This window comes from Pongo pygmaeus, chromosome 14, assembly GCF_028885625.2.
Source record: "Pongo pygmaeus isolate AG05252 chromosome 14, NHGRI_mPonPyg2-v2.0_pri, whole genome shotgun sequence".
In the NCBI taxonomy this organism is placed as follows: domain Eukaryota; kingdom Metazoa; phylum Chordata; class Mammalia; order Primates; family Hominidae; genus Pongo; species Pongo pygmaeus.
In genome coordinates, this window is record NC_072387.2 from 36041926 (window position 1) to 36062948 (window position 21023).

General features: G+C 35.9%; 1 protein-coding gene across 4 annotated transcripts in view; it reads right to left on the reverse strand.

Moving 5' to 3' along the window:
• Window positions 1-745: 745 nt before the first annotated feature.
• LNX2 (ligand of numb-protein X 2) overlaps window positions 746-21023 on the reverse strand; it is a 75220-nt gene continuing 54942 nt past the window's right edge. For all 4 annotated transcript variants that reach the window (XM_054446344.2, XM_054446342.2, XM_054446343.2 and 1 more), the window contains exons 5-10: window positions 17242-17610; window positions 14663-14806; window positions 11054-11231; window positions 8024-8255; window positions 5166-5324; window positions 746-3307 (exon numbers count right to left, since the gene is read on the reverse strand). In XM_054446344.2, the coding sequence (XP_054302319.1) occupies window positions 3172-3307; window positions 5166-5324; window positions 8024-8255; window positions 11054-11231; window positions 14663-14806; window positions 17242-17610 (1218 nt within the window). In that variant the 3' untranslated portion in view covers window positions 746-3171. The remainder of the gene's footprint in view (window positions 3308-5165; window positions 5325-8023; window positions 8256-11053; window positions 11232-14662; window positions 14807-17241; window positions 17611-21023) is intronic.

Below are 21023 nucleotides of genomic sequence, written 5' to 3' on the forward strand. Positions count from 1 at the left end.
GATGGAGCATCACTTAAGCCCTCACTCCAGATATGGGAGCAACGTGAACCAGCAGAGAAGAAAAAGCTTCACAGTTGGAGGAAAGACCATAAGTGTGTGCTCTGAGGAGGCTGCTGGAGCAAGGGAGGGTAAACGGAACCATGGAGCCATCTGGAAAATCCAATTAGGAGTCTGACCACAGAGGCCTTGGTTTGAACTTAACTTACTAGAAAACTAGGAGACAACTTTGTTTCTCTCAGTTAAAAAATTTTTTTTTCCTAGTAACCATATTAGAAAAGAAAAAGAGGCCAGGCCTGCTAGCTCACCTCTGTAATCCCAGTGCCTTGGGAGGCTGAGGCAGGCGGATCACCCGAGGCCAGCAGTTCAAGACCAGCCTGGCCCACATGGCAAAACCCTGTCTCTACTGAAAATACAAAAATTAGCCAGGCCTGGTGGTGGGCACCTGTAGTTCCAGCTACTCAGGAGGCTGAGGTAGGAGAATTTCTTGAACCAGGGAGGCAGAGGTTGCAGTGAGCCAAGATCGTGGCTACTGTACTCCAGCCTGGGTGACAGACCGAGACTCCATCTCGAAAAAAAAAAAAAAAAAAAGGAAAAAGAAAAAGAAACTGTGGGGTGAGAATAAGGTGGGTTTGTGATCCTGAGGTTTCATGCTCGGTATTTTATAAGGACAGTGGAGCCAGAAACACAAATACAGATCACAGACTAAGTTAACAGCTGCCGTTCAAGAAAAGAGACAACGTCACTATTACAGAAAGGATGACTTTTATTTCCATCCTGAATGATTCACACCATTATTTAAACATCTGAAAAATCCTGAAATAATTTAAACTGAAGGCACAGAACAAACCGAAATATTTAACTATCAGAACTAAAAATGAGAAAATCCAAATAGTTCTATAGTAACAATAAATTATGAACAAGTTTCCATCACCAAATATCACTCTGACCAAAAATGACTGTCTTTTGTCATAAAAGCTACAGCTTAAGCTGACTCCAAGATTTCTATAAAAATGAGAGTGAAAAAATTTCTTCTTTCAAAATACTCATTATGCCACCAGGTTCAATGTAAGTATTTTGTATATAACAAAGTAGCAGTCAGGATATTTGTTGATGGATGGCTACTCCCCAAGAAATGACACATTCTTACAAACTTTAAAAAAATAGCAAAGTTGGTTACAAAATTCTATTTGGGGAGCAGGGAAAAAACTTGTTCCATGTCAATTAGAATATCAAAGCATTTCAAAATCAAATTGCTTCCAAAGCCAATCATCACACAACAGTAATATACTGTATGGGCCATTCCACTGTATCTTGTTATATGTTGATCATACAGTGTAACTAAGGGGTTGAACAAGTCAGTAGCAATGACTGTTGCTGTATCTTATTTATTCCAAATAGATATGTTTTTAAAAAATCATTATAAAACTAACTGAAATAATCAGTGACACGCTACAGATACAATAAACCCCAGCAATGCAATTGCTAAGTTTCAAAATAAAGTGGTCATGCTTCATAATCTATTGTACTGTAGATTCTGAAATACATTCTCTGATTATCAATACCATTTATCACAGAGGTCACTTGTAAATTAGCTCAGATTCTGAACTAGGTTTCTAAATGAAACTTTTTTCAAGTATGTATAATATTAATAAAGTAAAGATATTTTTCTCTTATTCACTTATTTGTGTTCAGAGGATAAGTATATTGAATAAAGGACAAAAAATGGGCTAGTCATAATTTTCAAAACCATTTCAAAAAATATGAAATAGTCTAGTGACCGAGAGCTGACTGAAAGATACATCTAAAACCTACATTTCCAATAAAACAGAACTTTTCTGTCTCCTACTTGAAACAACTCATAAGAAATAATGGGAAAAATAATTGTTTCTAAAATACACAAGAAATACTCCTACCTGAATAAAATAAAAAGGTCTCCCTTTCTCCTACTTAGCTGTGATATATATGTATTTAATAATATTGTTTTATCTTTATCATTTCGTTTAATCGCATAAATCACAAAAACATTTCTAGCCAAGATTACTGCTAAGAATAACACAACTCTAGAAATAATTTTTTAGCAAAAACTACTTCAAAATTTCCCTACATAGCAAAACATTCCTTTGGAAATAGATTTTTAATGCTTTTGGGCTGTTCAAGTAAGTGCAGCTTTACCATCTCTAACATTAAGTTATAATTATCATCCAAATGCCTTTGTAACTAGATAACATTATCTTTTATTCTCTACTATTCTAATAATAGTATATTATTTAAGAAATTTCTTTAGTGTTGTCAGACTTATTTCTTCATCTTCTATGAATATTGAGAGATTACAGTAGAAATAAACCAGAAAATCAGTTTATAAACAGTTTATAAACAGTTTTGAAATGTTGGCACCAATAAAAAATGGGAATGGCCGGGTGTGGTGGCTCACGCCTGTAATCCCAGCACTTTGGGAGGCTGAGGTGGGCGGATCACAAGGTCAGGAGATTGAGACCATCCTGGCTAACACGGTGAAACCCCGTCTCTACTAAAAGTACAAAAAATTAGCTGGGCATGGTGGCGCATGCCTGTAGTCCCAGCTACTCGGGAGGCTGAGGTGGGAGAATGGCGTGAACCCAGGAGGCGGAGCTTGCAGTGAGCTGAGATTGCGCCACTGCACTCCAGCCTGGGTGACAGAGCGAGACTCTGTCTCAAAAAAAAAAAAAAAAAAAAAAAAAGGGCAACAGTTATCACCAAAATTTAAAGTATATTCATCCATGGTATTGGTTATGACAGTGGCAGTACACGCTGTTGTTACTGGCTTTGCTGACATCAGGCCTGAGGGATATAGAACTCATTCTATGATTCAGTTACTGAAAACAAAGACCCACCAGAAGGTCTTTACTCTGGGGCACAGTTTGGGTGAGCTTTGCTCATTACCATAGGTAACAGTCTGAATTCTGAAAATATAAACTCACAAAGGTTAGGGGAAGACTGTTTCCAAGCTAAAAGAAATGTAACTAACTTAGGAAACCATTTAAATAAACATAAACGGACAATCTTAGTGGGTTTTGGCCCTGTGTATACCAGCAGTGTCAGCAGCTCCTAAACCACAAACACAATGAAACCAAAGGGTTTTCTTTCAAAAATCTAAAAAAGGAAGATGCAAGATTTGAAACCAATTTCCAAAATCTATACAAGGCTGCCAGGCCAACAAATAACGGTCAGAGTGACTTTGTTCCTCTGCTCCTTCAACATGGGAACTAGTGCAGAGTGGCTCATGCCCACGGTCGACAGCCCATTTACGGCCACGATCATGTCGCCACACCTGGACAAAGAGAGACAGATACAGAATGTTACTATTTTCATGGTATTAAAAATATCCCAATTGAGATTTATGTAGCATGAAAAATGCAGTTTCACCTACCACTGAACTGTCAATGGTTAGGGTGTATAATCTACTTTGTCTGGGACAGCTGTTAAGCCTATGCTGGCTTTCCCTTGCCAATCAAGGAAACCCCTGTGCCGATGACTCCATAACCAGTAGGTGAATGTCAAGGACAAGCAGAGTAATTTTCACACTAATTTAAGCAAAATATAGAGTAAATATGCTCTCTCTTTAAAAAAATACCAAGTCATGCATTTGAAGGGGGTTATTATTTTGACTGCTATTTTTCTATTCATTCTTAGAGCTCATACATCTGAGGGCTGAATTAAATTGGAAAGAAGACCCATACTTCCTCTTCTTTCAGCTGTTGACACTCACTGTACTCTAAGCAGAATTATTATGGATGGATGATGAATTAGAGGACCTTTCCAGCCTTATAATTACCATAATTATCCTTATGGTTTTTGGTCTTCTATTTATACCATAAATATGCTATTTTATTGTTAACTACTTCAATTTCTTTTTGGATGTAGGAGGAATACAAATTATAATTAACAGAGGCCCCGACTGGTTGAGTAACTTAGCTAAGAGAGTGATTAATTCATTTTTCCCTACTCTTTCCTCCTAAAATGATTTTTTTTCATCTTTATCAATATAGACTGACCTGGAGCATACCACTCCCAATCACCTTTCCATACATTATTTAGATGTCACTTACTCCTTGCAAACAGTGTACATTGTCCATCTGCATAGCATTCTATACAGAATGTCAACATTTACTTTTTAAGAACTGGTTCTTCCTTCATAAACCAGGTATTAAGAATTTACAATCAACCACCTCCTCTCTGCTGGTGATGATGTCTTGCCATGATACCTTCTCTTTTCTTCTCCCAGTGCCCAAGCTTTGATAAGATGCTGTACACTGAGTGAGGACTTTTGCTCAGTGGTAGAGGCTGGCAGAGGGGTTAAAGTCCAGGGATCTAGAGCCAGATAGTCCTGGGTTTGAATGCCAGCTAACCACTTTCAGCTATTTCATGTGGGCAAGTTTCTTAACCTTTCCAAGCCTCAGTTATCTTGTTTTAAAACAGGAATAATAAAGAAACTTACCTCATAGGACTGTTAAAAAGATTACATAATGCATGCACAGCACTTAGCACTGCGCCAGGCATCCTGTAAGCTATTGTACATTCATTCATCAAATATTTATGGAGATCTTACTTTATGCAAGGTATTGTTATGACTGCTAGGGATATAACAATAAATGCAACAAGATCCCTCCCTTATGGAGCTTGCATAAATACAATCTCAGGTAGAGATGAGTGCTGTGGAGAAAAATAAAGCAGAGTCATCTAATGAGAGGACTGGACCTGAGTAGGCTGTGTGGGAAACCTACTCAGCACTCAATGTCACATCACAACGTGATGAATGAAATATGTCCGATGAAATAACTCAGGTTCAGTTTCTCTCATCAGATTCATGAAACATGGCTATAAGTGACAAGACAGTAAAGGTAACACTTCAGTCTAGATCGGGATTGGCAAACCTTTTCCTGTAAGGGGTCAGATGGTAAATATTTTAGGCTTCAAGACCCATACAGTCTCTGTCACGATGACATCAACTCTGCTGGTGTAGTGTGGGAGCCAGAGAGTACATAAACCAGTGAGTGTAGCTGCACTGCAATGAAACTTTATTTTCAAAAAGATAATGGGCTGGATTTAGTGCTGACCCCTGACCCCTGGTCTAGATCATGTCCAATGTCATCAACATGAATCACATCATTAATTAGAACAAGACTCACTTTAATCTTCCATCATAATAAGCAGGAGTTCCCAAGACAATAGTTTTAATGAAAAAAGGCTGATTGGTGTGGTTCTCTTCATATCCACCAACGATACTAAAGCCCCAACTTCCCAAGTAACTTCTTCGTAAAACTATATCGTGGCAGCTATGAAGTGTGCTATAAACAAACAGAAAAATAAAGAAAAAATTAACATTATAGCCGCTTATTTTTGTTATAACTCCATACCACGTTATATTTACCACTCTTGGAAAAAAGAAAAAGGGCTATTAATAAATAGATTATTTTGACAATCCATTTTCTAGCACAGACACAGTCCTAGGTAGACTCAAATTTCTCCAACTTTTTCCAGTCTTCCCAAGTGAAAACACACACACACACACACACACACACACACAAGTAGAGAACCTGGTTACAAATTATACCTCAGTAACCTGTACAAAAGGTTATGTACCTATATCGGCTCACTGCATTGTCAACAAAGTCCTCAATTCTACTAATCACTTTTATCTACAAGAGGAATTACAAAGTGGGATGAAAGAGGTCTAGTACTGCCAAGCCCAGCATGCAAATGAAAGAAAAAGATTAGGAGTGCAGCTTCCGAAAAGAAGGCAGATAATTATCTCTCTTTTCTAAAGGTCCTATAGGCTTTTAGTCTACATGAGGAGTTATTTGTTATTTTCTCCTTTACTTAGGATGTTTTCATTTTAAGAGAGACTCTAATTGCCAAAATAGAGAAATCAATCTGGAAAACACTAACAAAAAATCTTTTTCTTTTTCTATCACAGACAAGCTGGGTACAGCATCATGTGTCTGTAGTCCCAGTTACTGGGAGGCTGAGACAGGAGGATGGCTTGAGCCCAGGAGCTTGAGGCTGCAGTGAGCTATGATCATGCCAACTTGGGTGACAGAGCAAGACCCCATCTTTTAAAAAAAAAAGAAAATATATACACATCTATACACACACATGCATATATAAACGTATCATAGACACTGAGAAACTACAGTTAGAATGCTACTGCCAGATTGCAGGATGTGTCCAGAGAGGGAGAAAAAAAAAGTACTTATGTTTCCATAGCTCTATGGATTTGGGAACAAGCAGTGAGTAAAATCTTAAAACGAACAAAAAAACCACACCTAAATGATAAGGAAAAAAAAATCTCTTCATAATAAATAATTATCTTTCATCTTTAGGTGGAACTGGATCTAAATGCATGGAAGGCAAGGTTTCCTGTTTTAAATCCATAATAAAATAATAAATATATATAATATAAATATAATAAATAATTTTTAAAATCCTGTTTTATTATTTCTTAATAAAGCCAATTCTATAAAGCAATGTTTACCATGCCAGACCTTCTCATCTTATCTAGTTTCCTAGCTCACTGATAAGAAAGGCTTCTGGGATGGAACAAGGTCCCATGCACTGCCCTGGATTTAAAGGGACAGTGTTGGTTATTTTCCTAATGCTGCATCTTCTGAAACAAACAGCTTTCTTGTATACCCCAGCAAATCGCAGTGGAAGAATCTCCCTTTTCAAGAAAAGCAGAGCAGAGCTGCTACACTATGCGGTGTGAAACCTGCATATAGGGGCCACCTGCACCCACTGAGGAGGACACATGGCTGTTGAATATAGCTTTGCATTCAACAGAGACCTCCATACACACATTGAATAGTAGCCTTTTATCGACAGGTATTCTTTCAACACAGGTGGGCTCAAAAATAGATTTTACTATACTGTGTATTTCTCATCTAAAATCTTTGCTATTGTGCCTGGCACACCAGAAAATGCTCTGAACAAAGAGGTCAATGTGCCAACCCCCAAACTAGATTGGTATAACAGATAAGGAAAATTAACGGAAGCACTAGGGACCAAGTTCCTCCAGGACGCTGCTGCTCTCTGCCTGCCCCATCATTAGAGGTGCAGACGAGCTCTGAGGTCTGTAACGTGCTGCCTGGCCACTGCATGAGTAGACCACTTCTCACCCACTATGCACAAAGGGCCTTGAAGCACTATATAAATGCTAGTTGTTGTTATAAATGTATCCCATGAGTCAGGTGGCTCAGAAAATAGCAAATTCTTATTGTTTTATTTTAAAGAATCAATAATTTTCATACTTGGTCAAGAGTCAAAATACTTCATAGTTTTAGGATTCTTAGGTACGGTAAGAATCTAAATGTATTAGACAACAAATAATGATAGGAACACATTCTTCCTACCTCAAATGTCAAACAACAACAACCTCGGAAAGGAATGTACCCTGGGATGCCACTGGAGGTTCCACGTGCTTCTGTGACCCCGATACTGACCAACCACAGCATATCTTGGCTGGTCACATTTATAAAAACTAAAAGTGAAACAGCCATTCTTGAACACTAATGGTTTGGCTTAGTAGACTCTTGTATCCAATAAAAATTGAGTTTTAAATGCTGCCTTTTTAAGGGAGAGTTAAAAAAAAAAACTTAAAACGGTGTTAAGAAAGGCTTCTGGGATGGGGGGAAGCCCCAAGATTGGCCTGGTTTTTCTGATGAGAAATGCATGAAGTCTCAGCACATAGCAGAATGAGTGCTGGTAAACGACAACTTTTCAAAGCAAGAGGCTGGGTTATCCAATCTCATGGCTAGCCCACTGAGGAGCCTTAACAGGAATGGACACAACTGCTTTCTTTGTGTACCTTTTAAAATGTAATATCCTAAGAAAAATTATCCTTTTCTTTTGTAATTTGATTTGATGTTGCTATTTTATTGAATTAAAGCTTTTTTTTTTATCCCAATGAGTAAATTTATCATGCTACACACTGATAAGGGCTGCAAGTATGATTATGATTTCCATAAAGCAACGAGAAAGCGCTCAGTACCTGGGAAGCCCAAGCCACATGACCCATGATGGGGACCAACTGGCATCATACTCATTTTCGCTGAAAGTACTCGGCTGCTCCTCCGCGTTCTGAGTCGCCTCCTCAACAATCTGGACCTCAAGTGCTTTAAGGGCAACAGCAGGGGACGCGGCACTGGCTTTTAGCATTGCAACTGCCTCACTGTGACTTAAATTGGTCAAATCAATGCCGTTGATATTCAGCAACACATCACCTGTTCAGATGAAGAAACAAGAAAAATGAGCTGAGCCATTGAGTTTTCACCTGCAAATCTTGTTGTTTATAAACTAAGCAACAAAAGTTAGTTCCCACAACTCTGATGAGATAAGGTACAATAATAAATGGCATTTATTATTTCTTTGTAATTTTTATAATATTGAGAAGAAACCCAATACACAGAAAACATTCCATAATTTTAAAATAATGTCATAATACATGGAAAAAAGTGTGGGCTGAGGCACCTTGACATGACTGGGAGTTCGAATCATCAGTCTGAGTTTAGCTGTGTACAGGCCCTGGGCAAGTTCATTTCTCTTCTTAGAGTTTCAGAGATTTCTACAATTCCGTCCAATCAAAAATCACTTGATCCTTTGCCCTCAGAAATAAATGTTTAATGTATTCTGTTTTATATTTACACAGTTCTATACATAGCGACAGCCCTGTATAGTTCATTCAGGGCAAACATCAGAATATGTACAGAGAAGCTATCCCTGGGCCCACACAAAGAAATGAAACTTGTGGTTTGAATGTCTTCCCTGTTTGAGGAAGAAAAGAACTGTTGTTCTGCTAAGTAGTATAATAAAAAACGGCAATGAAGATTATATCAAAGGTTAGGAAAGGATTAGTTTTGTAGGAAGCAGACATTTGTGCTACAAAGTCTACAGAAATTTATCTCTCCCAATTTATCATCAGTTTTTCAGATTATTAAAGCAAATCATCCTCATTGTAGAAAATTTAGAAAACACAATAAAAGAACAAAAAGGAAATAAAATTACCCCAATACTACAACTGGACAAATAACCTTTACTTAATAGCAGCTTGAGAAATAATTCACATACTATTCAATTCACCCATTTAAAGAATATAATTTTATGGTTTTAGTATATTCACAGTTGTGCAATCATCACTACAGTAATTTTGAGAACATTTTAATCACTCCTTCTATACCCATCATTCCCCTTCCCCGACCCTAAGCAACTACTAATCTACTTTCTGTCTCTACAGATTTGCCTCTTCTGAACATTTCATGTAAATGGAATCATACATGGTCTTTTATATCTAGCTTCTTTTACTTGCATAATATTTTCAGGGTTCATCCATGTAATTTGTGCCAGTACTTCAGTCCTTTTCATGGCCAAATCATATTTTGCTGTATGGGTAGACCACATTCCATTGATCCATTCATCAGCTGATGGACATTTGAGTGGTTTCCACTTTCTGGCTATTGTGAATAATGCTGCTATGAACACTGGTATACAAGTTTTCGTATGAACAACTGTTTTCATTTCTCTAGAAGTGGAATTGCTGGTCATATGGTAACTATATGAGGAATCAATTTAACTCTTTGAGGAACTACCAAACTGTTTTCCAAAAACAGTTGTACCACTTTATATTCCCACCAGCAATTAATGAGGGTTTCCATTGCTCCACATCCTTGCCAGTGTTTGTTATTGGCTGTCTTTTTTATTATTGTCATCCTACTGGTTATGAAGTAGTATCTCACTGTGGTTTTGATTTGTGTTTGAGACAGGGTCTCACTCTGATGCTAGGCTGGAGTACAGTGGCATGATCTCAGCTCACTGTAGCCTTGACCTCTGGAGCTCAGGTGATCCTCCCACCTCAGCTCCTAACTAACTGGGATTACTACAGATTCACACCACCATAGCTGGCTAATTTTTGTATTTTTTGTAGAGACAAGGTTGTGCCATATTGCCCAGACAGGTCTCAAACTCCTGGGCTCAAGCGATCCACCTGCCTTGGCCTCCCAAAGTGGTAGGATTACAGGCGTGAGCCACTGCACCTGGCCTGAGCATCTTTTCATGGGAAAACTGGCCATTTATTTATCTTCTTTGGAGAAATGTCTATTCAGATTCTTTCCTCATTGTTATGTTGTGTTTTCTGTCTTTTAAATTAGAGTTGTAAGAATATATATTCTAGACACAAGTCATTTGTCATATATATAATTTGCAAATGTTTTTCCCATTCTGTGGGTTATTTCTTCATTTGCTTAGTTGTATTCTTTGCAGCACAAAAGTTTGCAGTTTTAAAGTCCAGTCTGTCTATATTTTCTTTTGTTGCTTTTGCTTTTAGTGTCATATCTAAGAAACTACTGCCTAATCCAAGGTCATGAGGATTTAAACTTGTGTTTTCTTCTAAGAATTTCAGCTCCTATATTTAGATCTTGAATCCATTATGATTTAATTTGTGTTTATGGGGTGAGGTAGGGGTTCAACTTCATTCCTGGAAAAATAAGTTTTCAGAGTCACTTTTCTTACCTTATATACAAACTAAGTCAATGGAGACTGCTATTTTTACCATGGCAATAGTGGCTAGCTGCAACCCCCATCTATACAAATTATATAGCATTGATAGGGAATATGAAATGGCAAATGCATTTATCCCTAACATTAATTTTGTCTTCTGCTCCACCTCCTCTCTGAGTCCCCTTCTACACAGACACTTTATTAAAAGAAACATTTTTCAGTGAGATGGCCCTTCGGAGTATCTAAGTCTGTTGTAATGCTAGAGGATCTTTTCCCAAGATAAAATAATCTAAGAGTCTGAGTAACTGTTAGCAAATTCTGGAACTGTCATCAACGTTCAGCAACTTTCCTTTATATAAGGCATTTTTCTACCTCATAGAATGACTTTATGCTTCCATGTGCAAGGGACAGTTTAAAGAACTTAAGAAAGTCATGTTTAATAGATACTTTGTAGATACTCTTTATTTTTTTAAATGTGCATTTAATTCAGAAATAAGATGTGGTAAAATTTTTCAAGATCCCATCTTACCTCTCTTTATTCTGCCATCTCGTGCAAGGCAGCCATGGGGTGGCACACTGGTCACAAAGATGGGCAGCTCACCACTCTTACTTCCCCTGCCCCCAGCAACGGTCATGCCAAGGGATTCATGTGGTTCCTTCTTTACAGTAATGTGTTTTTCTTGGCATGTAACACACTGAGTAAGATCCTAAAACATACAAGAAAAAAATCACTGGATAATGAATAAAATATAGTTGAAGTAAAGTCATTACTTCAAACTAAGGTAATAACTTACATGCCATTTATAAAGTAATTATTTTTTATTCCTTAATTGCACATGAAAGTAATATACAGTTCTTAATAAGTCTACTGTGGATCAATGTCAAATTTTGGACTATGTTATTCTCATATGACTGTTTATGTAGCTGAAAAAACTCAGGACTGCTGAAATACAGCAGTCAAAGTAAAATAAGTACATCATTTGTATAATTTGTTTGAGCTTCATGTTTGGTCAACTGCACAAAAGTAAATGATGCTTTTGAGTTTTAAGATTCTGAAGACAAATCAATTAATTTTACTTCCATCTTTCCCCCATTTCTTTGAAAGAAAAGTTGACAAGAGTAGTACAAAGGTGTAGATTTTGGCAACTGCCAGAAAAAGGCCATCGACCTATCTCCTGATTCTCACTGACTACGACTATGAGTGCTCAATCATGAAGAAGGTGCAAATCTACCTTCAAAATCTTCATGAAAAGCTAAAAGGATATAAAATGACTGAATTTTTGAAAAAGTTAATGACAGGGAAATAAATTCCCAACAAATTAATATCTCCTATTTTTACTGACATTTGTTACTACTACTTATTATTGAGATGCTCCTGGAAGAAAAAGAATTTAAAACATCACTTTTCTTTTGAATTAGAACTCAGTAAAAAAATAAGATGTACATATGCAATATTAACATAATAATTAACATTTGGGCTTAGCCTGTGAAAAGCTAATGCCTTTACATGCATTATTTCATTTCACCTTCACAAAAGTCCTGAAATTATATATTATTATTGACCCCATTTTACAGATGATGAAACAAACTTAGGGAGGTCATGTAACTTGTCCCGAATCATGTTAATATAGGCAACTGTCCTGGGATTCAAAATTTATGTATGTTAAAAGTATGTACAATATATATTAATACAAATAGTATTTTGTATGTTTATATAGTGTGATAGACTACATGTACATATTGTATATATGCACCTACACAAGAACTATCCCATTAAGTGTACAGTGTAAGATAATGTCTCAGAAGGTTTTAACACTTATTAACTGTTAAGAGAATGTTGTAGATAATTAACATTGTTAATAATATAAAAAATACAAATTACATTTACAGAATTATAACATTTCCTTAAATCACATTAGTTTAGAGAATTGACATGTATTTAACTGTTAATAATGGCATTTATCAAATCTCTAAATCAGAGCCTGGAATTCTAGGTCTATCTATCCTTCTCCAGATGTGAAATCTATACTCTTGAAATTTTACCAAAAGAGCTATGTGTAATAGCAGCATAGTATTCCCAGAAAATGTTATGACCAAGAAGAAAATTTGTAAATGTTTTAAGGCAGTCTCCTATCTAAAGGTATGAAATTTTTGTCAGCAGCCTTCAAAATTAGACAAACACAACTTTATTCTGAAGACAACTCAGGTAAACTCAACCTTGAGTATATTTATTTAAGCAGGTTCAGCCCTTACATATTTAAGCAGTTAAGTGTGGGTGTTTTATTACTCTAGGTGTCTGAAATGTATGCAATTTTTACCCAGGAACCAAACCAAACTTCAAAGATTATACTCAGTATGCTTCAAGGAACTTCCTAAAACAAACATGAATGTTTATCAGAACAGCTACTGGGAAGCTTTGTAGAAGACTAATATAGACTTTAATTTTTTCAGAATGATTATAATTGTCTGAAAAGATTGTTTTGGTGAATTTGTATGTGTTTTCCCTAGGAGACCTTTACTTTGCTGTATCAGGATTTGACATAACAAGTGGAGCATGTTAGTAGTAAATAGCTAAATGAACACATTCCATTTCAAGTGGTTTTTCTAACCAGCCAGGTTTGCAGAGTGCCTGGAATAGAATAAATTCAGCATCACTATTTAGAACATTGTCATATAAAATTAAAGAGAACGAAAATTAGCATAGTTATGACAGAAAAATACATGTGCCCACAACAAATTGAATTAAGGAGCGTTTGCTACAGGAATACTGGAATTATTAATCACAGTTTTTCAAACTCTCTTAAAACTATAATGTTGTTATATATACCCATATCTCAAATTATAAAATTCAATAACATAAAAGATTCAATTACCAACTTGTACCTTGTATTATAGTTTTATATGTATACAGAACTTGCAAAGCAAGGACTAGTTATATGAAACAACGCCTATTCAAAATGTCCTGTTTAAAACAATTACCCTTTTTCCACAGTCATTATTTAAAGGCAAATTATAGGTTTCCTTCATACATTTTGGTTTTGCTCAGAAATGACAATGAAGTCTGTGATTATAATTTCTTTTAAGTATTAACTAAACCAAAGACCAGTGACAAGTCTGTAGAGAACTTAAGCTCAGAAAACCATATAAACCCAATAGGCCAAAAATACTGCGTCTTTAAGCTGTGCTTTCTTAGGGTACCAGAGACAGACTTCAAAGCTAATTATTCACTCAAATGTTACTTTCAGGTGACAATAAATAAGTTTTTGCTTAGTAAAGCAATTTAATTTTACTTAAGGAGAATTACTCTGGTAGGTCACATTTAGCTTTTATTTTTGCATAATTGGGTAAGCATAACATCATTGTTTTAAAACTCCTGGTCCACTGGAAGTTAAGAGTTCAAATGAAGGATGAAATGAAGTAAATAATATCAAGAATGCTAAAGTATCATCCTTTCAGATTTTTGGACTGAAAGTGAAGTAGCATCAAAATTCTCAGCTCAGGTAGAATACATTATAAAACCAGTGAAATACTGATTCTGAAGAAACAGTAACAAAGCTTAACATATGGGAATTTTAAATGATTTAGGGTAATATTCCTCTAACCTTTAACATAAAAAGAAATATGCCATATATGTACCTATCAAATATGTAAATATGCTATATATGTACCTATCGCAATTCATGATTCATATGTTTAATCTTCACGTATCTAATTCAGGTTCTGTAGGCAACAGGCTCAATTATTAAGCATAGATTTGTCAATCTTGTCTTCATTATGTTTTTTCAATAACTAACTCTTACATTTAAATAAGCAACCCAAGATAAATTCCACTTTCCAGTAGGATTAAACGATAGAAGATTTCATGCTTCTTGTTAATCGCCTGGCAAAGAAAACTTCCCCTCCAAGAAACTACCTCTAGATCTAAGGAACAAAGCAGTCACTTTCCAAGGTAGCAAAACATATACATTTCACCTTCCAAACACCTATATTTTTCAACAGAATAACAACCCTCATTTGAATCTTTTTTTTAAAAAACTGCCTTATTGAGGTATGACTGACACACAAAAAAACCTTCATTTAAATCTTACCAGCTTGTAACAATGATCCTTTGATGGTGGCATAAAAAAAAAATCCTCACCTTATGTGAGCTTGGTCTGCTGTAATACGGTGGTGGTGTGTGGTGCTGGCTGCTGCTGCTATGATTTCCTGCTTCTCTAATGGCGTTACCAGGCTGGGGTTTCCCTGGTCTAGCAATTGTTAAATTCACTCTCTCTCCACTGGCCTGGAGAAAACACAAATACATTACCACAAGTGACTAATGATGTTTGTCATTTTAAAGATTACACACACTGTAATTTTCAATGCACTTCTCAATCACTGTACCAGGGCGTCATCTGGACAGTGACTGCAAGCACCTGGTGGCAGGAGGAATGAGTTCATTTCATTAGCTAATATCTTAAAACTTCTGCAGTTGAAGCACATACACACAAAAATCTCGGGCATGCCCTCTGCAACCCCACCTCCAAAATGACCAAGGCAAAGTGGTCACACTGCCTGGGCTCTTATGGCCCCATGATTGGTAACTTTTCTTGTAATACTTCTTTGCATCTTCAAGGTTGGCCTTGATATTGCAAGACAGAGCAAAGGAAATAAAACAAAAGGAAGAACTGCTTCGAAACTTGATTAAAGTCCATTGTGACTTTTGAAATAAATTTCCATGGTGGCTACTTCAGAAATAATAATGAAATTCTGCACAGCTTTGTTTCTGCTGCTATAGGTCTCAGTCAAAAATAGGATATCAGCTTCAACATTCTTGAAAAGAATGACTACAGAAATCCTGCATAACAAGACTTTATATGTATGTGTGTATATATATATAGCATACGTGTGTGAATGTGACACACGTCTCAAGTGTTAAATTATTTTAGAGGTTCATGACTATCGTTTTAAATTTAGAGGCTTGTTAGCTATCATATTTTGAACATATGTTTACATTGGTTACATTTTTACAAGTTATTTAATGCTTCCTTTTAAAGTATAAGTCTAATTTATTTGATGCTGACTCTTGGTCATGACCACAATGCCCAATTTTACTGTAATTCCTATGGGAAAATATGATAGCCTGCTTTAAAGAAATTGTGGTACAAAGTGGAGACCTCTCCCATGATTATAGTCAATAACGTTAAGAAATCACTTTATTTTCAATTCTTACATTAGAAAATAAGTGAGAAACAAGTTTAATACCTTACTAAAATCATTTACTACTGGTCTCCTTTTAAGACATGGAGTGTATGTTATTTTTTAAAATCCAAAAACAATAAGGCTTTTACTTATTTTCAAAAAGAAACAAATAGAGCAACTTTAGTTTTCCATTATTTGGAGAAAATTATAGCACAAAATATGTTGAAACTATTTATAACATCCAAATATAAAATATGATCATGGACAATTTAAAATACATTTTCTATCTGTGTATCTGTATTTTTCACATTTTGGTTAGAAATTTAGTTAGAATCATCCAATTGAATGAACTAGATTAGATAATTTAAACATTGCCTGAAGTACATATAGTCCATCTATTATTTTCTGTCTTATTGATCTGGCCTCTCACTTGACTCTTTTACTCAAACAAATGCTATAACTCTATTAGCTTTCTTCTTCCTCCTCCTCTTTTCTCCCCTCCCTGCCACCAATCTCCACTCTTAGAAGATGAGCTGGGTTTTAGTGGTGCAGCTGCTGGCTAATACCCACAGATATAGGTCCTAATGTTGTCTTTGATTTGAGGAAATTTTAAGGCATCCAATTTCTTTAAACCTCAAGTCTATGAAATTAGACCAATATCAGAATCTCCTCTCAATACAATAAAGAGGGTTGAGACTTGGATTTTCTTATAGTCTTAAATTTTCGTTGTTATTTGATTCTGTGTTGTAAACACATTCTTCAATGACTATCGGCCTACCCTACTTCCTGATCCTCAATTACATAATTCTTGGTTTCCTTTACAGTGTTTCATTTTGCTAACTTTAAGAAAAACATCTTTTTGTTGCACCCTTATCACTGTGGAAGTTGCTCATATCATTAAATGCTATGGCATGTTGCAGAATGTATAGATCTCCTCTGGATGACTTTCCAACTTATCCATCTTCATGTTTTTATGAAAAACATGTTCTTTCTCTAATAATGACTATCCTTACTTATGTCACAAAGATGCCATGAGGACAAATTTTATCATGTATTTTAAACACTGTGAATTCCTTAGAAACAACAACAAAGCACTATAGAGATAAGAGTTATTCTTCCTCTATTTATATTTATATAGATCCTGACAGGGAGTTAAGAGACCAGGTAAGTCAGATCCTTGGTAATCACAGCTCTTTTGAGCCTCCCTTTCCTCGCTTCTAAAAGGTGGACACTACCCTCTGCTACACCTGGCTTAATAGTAGAACCCAGGACCCAAATGAGAAATGAATGTGAAACAGTAGAACCTAGGCTCTGTAAATAACCATCCCCAAAGTTCACAGGGATATAGTTTTTAGAAAAGACTATCTCCAATGAAGTTATACTAGTGTGGATTTTAAAGAATTCAGGTAGCCACACCTGATTTTCTAATGAAATATAAAATGTCCCCTGAATTCTGATGTTATTGGCCAATGAAAACAAATACTACTATATGATCATTTTGGCGAAGCCTTTGGAATGAAGGCCAAGATGATTTACCTGAATAATCTGGGCAGCAAGCTCCGGAGTTCCATGCTTCAGGTCGTGCCCATTGATGGCCAGCACTCGGTCATTGCTGCTTAGCCTGCCGTCCTGGGCAGCCAACCCCCCTTCCAACAGGTCAAGAATAAAAACCCCTGGCTCATCTGTCCTTCGCACCAATTTAATGCCAAGCTGTTCACCAGAGTCCCGTTTATGAAGAGCCACTTGGAAAATCTCTTCTCGTGGAGAGTTACTATCAGAATGGTTGTGTGCTCGGTTGCCAAAGCGCCTCTCTCGAAGCACAGTAAGATGCAGTGTGTTGCAGGGCTGGGAAAGGACGGCTCTGGCATAGTTATGGGACACATTGCTGATATTGTAGTTGTTGACCTAGAAAAAAAGAATTGTGACCGAAGTGTGACAACCTTTTATTTTTCCAATTTGTAGGAATGTTTATGTAACATTTCCACAGGAAACTAAGTATTGTGAGAGGGCTAAGTATGGTGAGAATGCCATACAATCATTATTTACAAAGAAAACCACATTAAAGACATTTAAAAACAGAGTTTCTAATATTAACTTACAATGACTAGCATCAAGGACAGAATAGTAGCTAGGATCACGGGCTTTAATGACGGTCTTGAATTAGAGTCTTAGGTACTACCATTTACTAACTGATAACCTTAGGCAAATTACAGAACTTGTCTGAATGAGTGTCCTCATCTGTAAAATGTGTTTACTTCATGGGATCAGTATGAGAATGAACAGATTAACATGTGGCAAGTGCTAATGAAATAAATACTAATTCTAGTGGAACAGAAGTTTAAGTTTTACTAGACTACAAATTTGCTTTTTCCAAATTAAATACACTTAAGCTAGAGAAAATAAATTGTTATTTTAAGGAAAGTAGCACATTTCAGGTATACAACCTTATTTTAGATAAGTGACTTTTACTTGAAAGAAAACCAGGTTAATAGTAATTTCACTCTAATTCTTCAGCACAGAAATATTAGGTTGGTGCAAAAGTAATTACGGTTTTTACCATTAAAAGTAAAATATAATGTATATCTAATGCATTATTCAATACTCATATAACATTTACGTATTCACCTTTATAATCTTGAAAAAAGTACAGTGACTGATCCTTGGATATGTAACAGCACTTAGAAAATACACCTAACTTCAATTATTTCTTTAGTTACAAGAGATGAGCATGATTCTTAGCATTTATCACAATTAGAGTTCTTCTCTCAATCGGTCTGAGATGAAACCAACATCCTCTGACCATCTGTTATATGACAGGCTTTCAGTTAGGTGTTTATGATCACCTAAAATTCTTACAAATTTTTCACACAAATCCATATTAGGCAAGACTTCCCTCTTCCTATTTACTTAGGATTGATAGTTGTAAATACTATTTTGAATTTTGTTGATTTTGACCTATTAACACCTTTCAGAATTCAGTCACCAAATGCACAGATGTCACACACAAACTTGCTTTCTCCCAAGTCTGCAACATCTATGAATTTGGTAGTCATCCAAGTCCTTGGTAAAAGTATTGAATAACACAGGGTCAAGAACGGAACTTCTGAAATTCTATTATATTTAGAAAGCAGCTTCTAAAAATCCAGGCAGATATAGATTCATTAGTCAAACTACGATTTCCAACTATTTAGCTACAAAGCTACCTACCTGTAGGTTCACATTTTTCTATCTTGTATTCAGACATATCACACATACCACAAATGAGTTTACAAAACGTCTGGCTAAAATCCAGCCATGTGTAAACATGCAACCTCATAACATCTTTGTGAAGCAGGCTGGGGAATATTCTACAACTGGAAAAAGATTTTTCCTCCAGTAATGCATGGTTGCCGGTGAAATTCAGAGAAAGCAGAAACCAAATAAAATATTGTTTCTAGATTTTGTAAAAATAACATCAGCATAGCAAACTATCTCATTTTTGAGCTAAATGTGTTTTTTTATCAATACAATCAACAGCTGTAATTATTTTCCTTCAGAACTGAAAATGCCTACATTATTGATGACTTCATTAAACTGAAAATACTTATTCTTAATAATGTTCTAAGTTATATTACTTTTATTAATGATATTGAGGCAATTTATAATAGCAGCATATTTCTTCTTCAAAACTGCTCGAAGAGGCTGCATATGAAACTCTAAGAGTAGCAAAAAGCTCTGAAAGCATATGGTTTTCCTTTTCAAAGAGGCTATTTAATAACATTTGTATATGTATATAAATATATATAAATGTGGGAAGACCACCAAAGCCACACACTACTTATGTATATGGTTTGCAAAAATGAAAATGCAAGCTAGCTCTCTGGTCTGCAAATGAACCATCTTACTTCCTCTTCAAGATTTTCCAATTGGCTCACTGTGTTATATTTATTTAGCTTATACAAAGTTGGAGGTAACCAGATAGTAAAAAATACCAATAGGCCTCTTTCCAAGTGTTTACTCTTGAATAACTATAAATAGTCCATATGTGGGAAAGGGGGGTGGCTTTACTCATTGGCTCCAACACACCAGTTAAAAGCCAACCAGAAGTCAGGGCCTATAATAGGAGAGACCCTTTGTGAATTCATTAATCAGATTATGTGCTCAGACTTTTCTTATCAATTAATCATTAAACTAGATGTAAGATTGCCATTATTGGAGTTATTAGTATACAGGTTTCCATAAACAGTAATAATGCAGTAGAATTTCTACAATGTAGACTTTATAACTGAATTAATTCCCAAAAATATGGTTGATAATTTCAGATAATTACAATCTTTTGAGGTCTAAAGATTCAGTTGTGTTAATGAACCATTCTCTAAAATAGAAACAAGCCCACTGATGAAATGTATTAGTAAAAAAACTTAAACGAATCTCAGTTATATTCAAAGAAATATAAATAAAAATATTTGTTTTTACTTTTAAAATTAAGAAAGAGAATGAAAAATGTATAAATATGGTAACAATACTGGGCTAGTAGCAAAACACAAAAATAAGTGTACACTTACATTTCAGCTAAAAAGCCCAGAAGTGGGAGAGTCAAAGAACACTCAGTGGGCTGCAGAAAAGGACTATCTGCCCTTCCTAGTCCTGACCACCAAGATGTCAAGATGTCTGGGAGGATGAATCTGGGAAATGAGCTATAAGAGTCCCTCTCTGCAAAATCAAGTCAGGAGCTAGGATGTAAATAATACAAGGGGTCCTACAAGTTGTGCCAGCCTGTGCAGCTAGAGTACTAATGTCATAAAATGCAGCTAGGATAACTAAATAGCTAGCTATGACAGGATCAGAAATCTGATTTTATATGAGCTGGATTAGTTACGTTCCTGTATTCCTCTATTACATCTTAAGTATTTGGTAAAAAAACAAAACACTGTTTGAAAGTTCAGTCTGTCTCAGCCATGCTAGGGGTAATGAAGGAAGGGTTTTGGGCTTGGTGTTAATTATTTTCAGGAATAATACACCATGAAAAGCAGCATACAAGCGGGAGTGGAAATCAAACCCAAGAATCCCTAGTAGGGTCAATCCTGGCTGCCTTTGTAGACTCCCACAGCCCCAAGTCTAGAGATTTCTTTTCAAGAACTAAAAATCCTAACCAAATTTTTCTTTCAATAAAGGAGACGGCTATTCTCAACAGCATCTTATATTCAAATTCACTCTTCTATTGATTCAGCAAGTATTTTCTGAGCACTTACTACAAGCTATGAGAAATCTGTATCATAATCTGTTACCATTAGGGTGGCTGCAATTACCTTAGATCATGCCTACATACGTAAAATGTT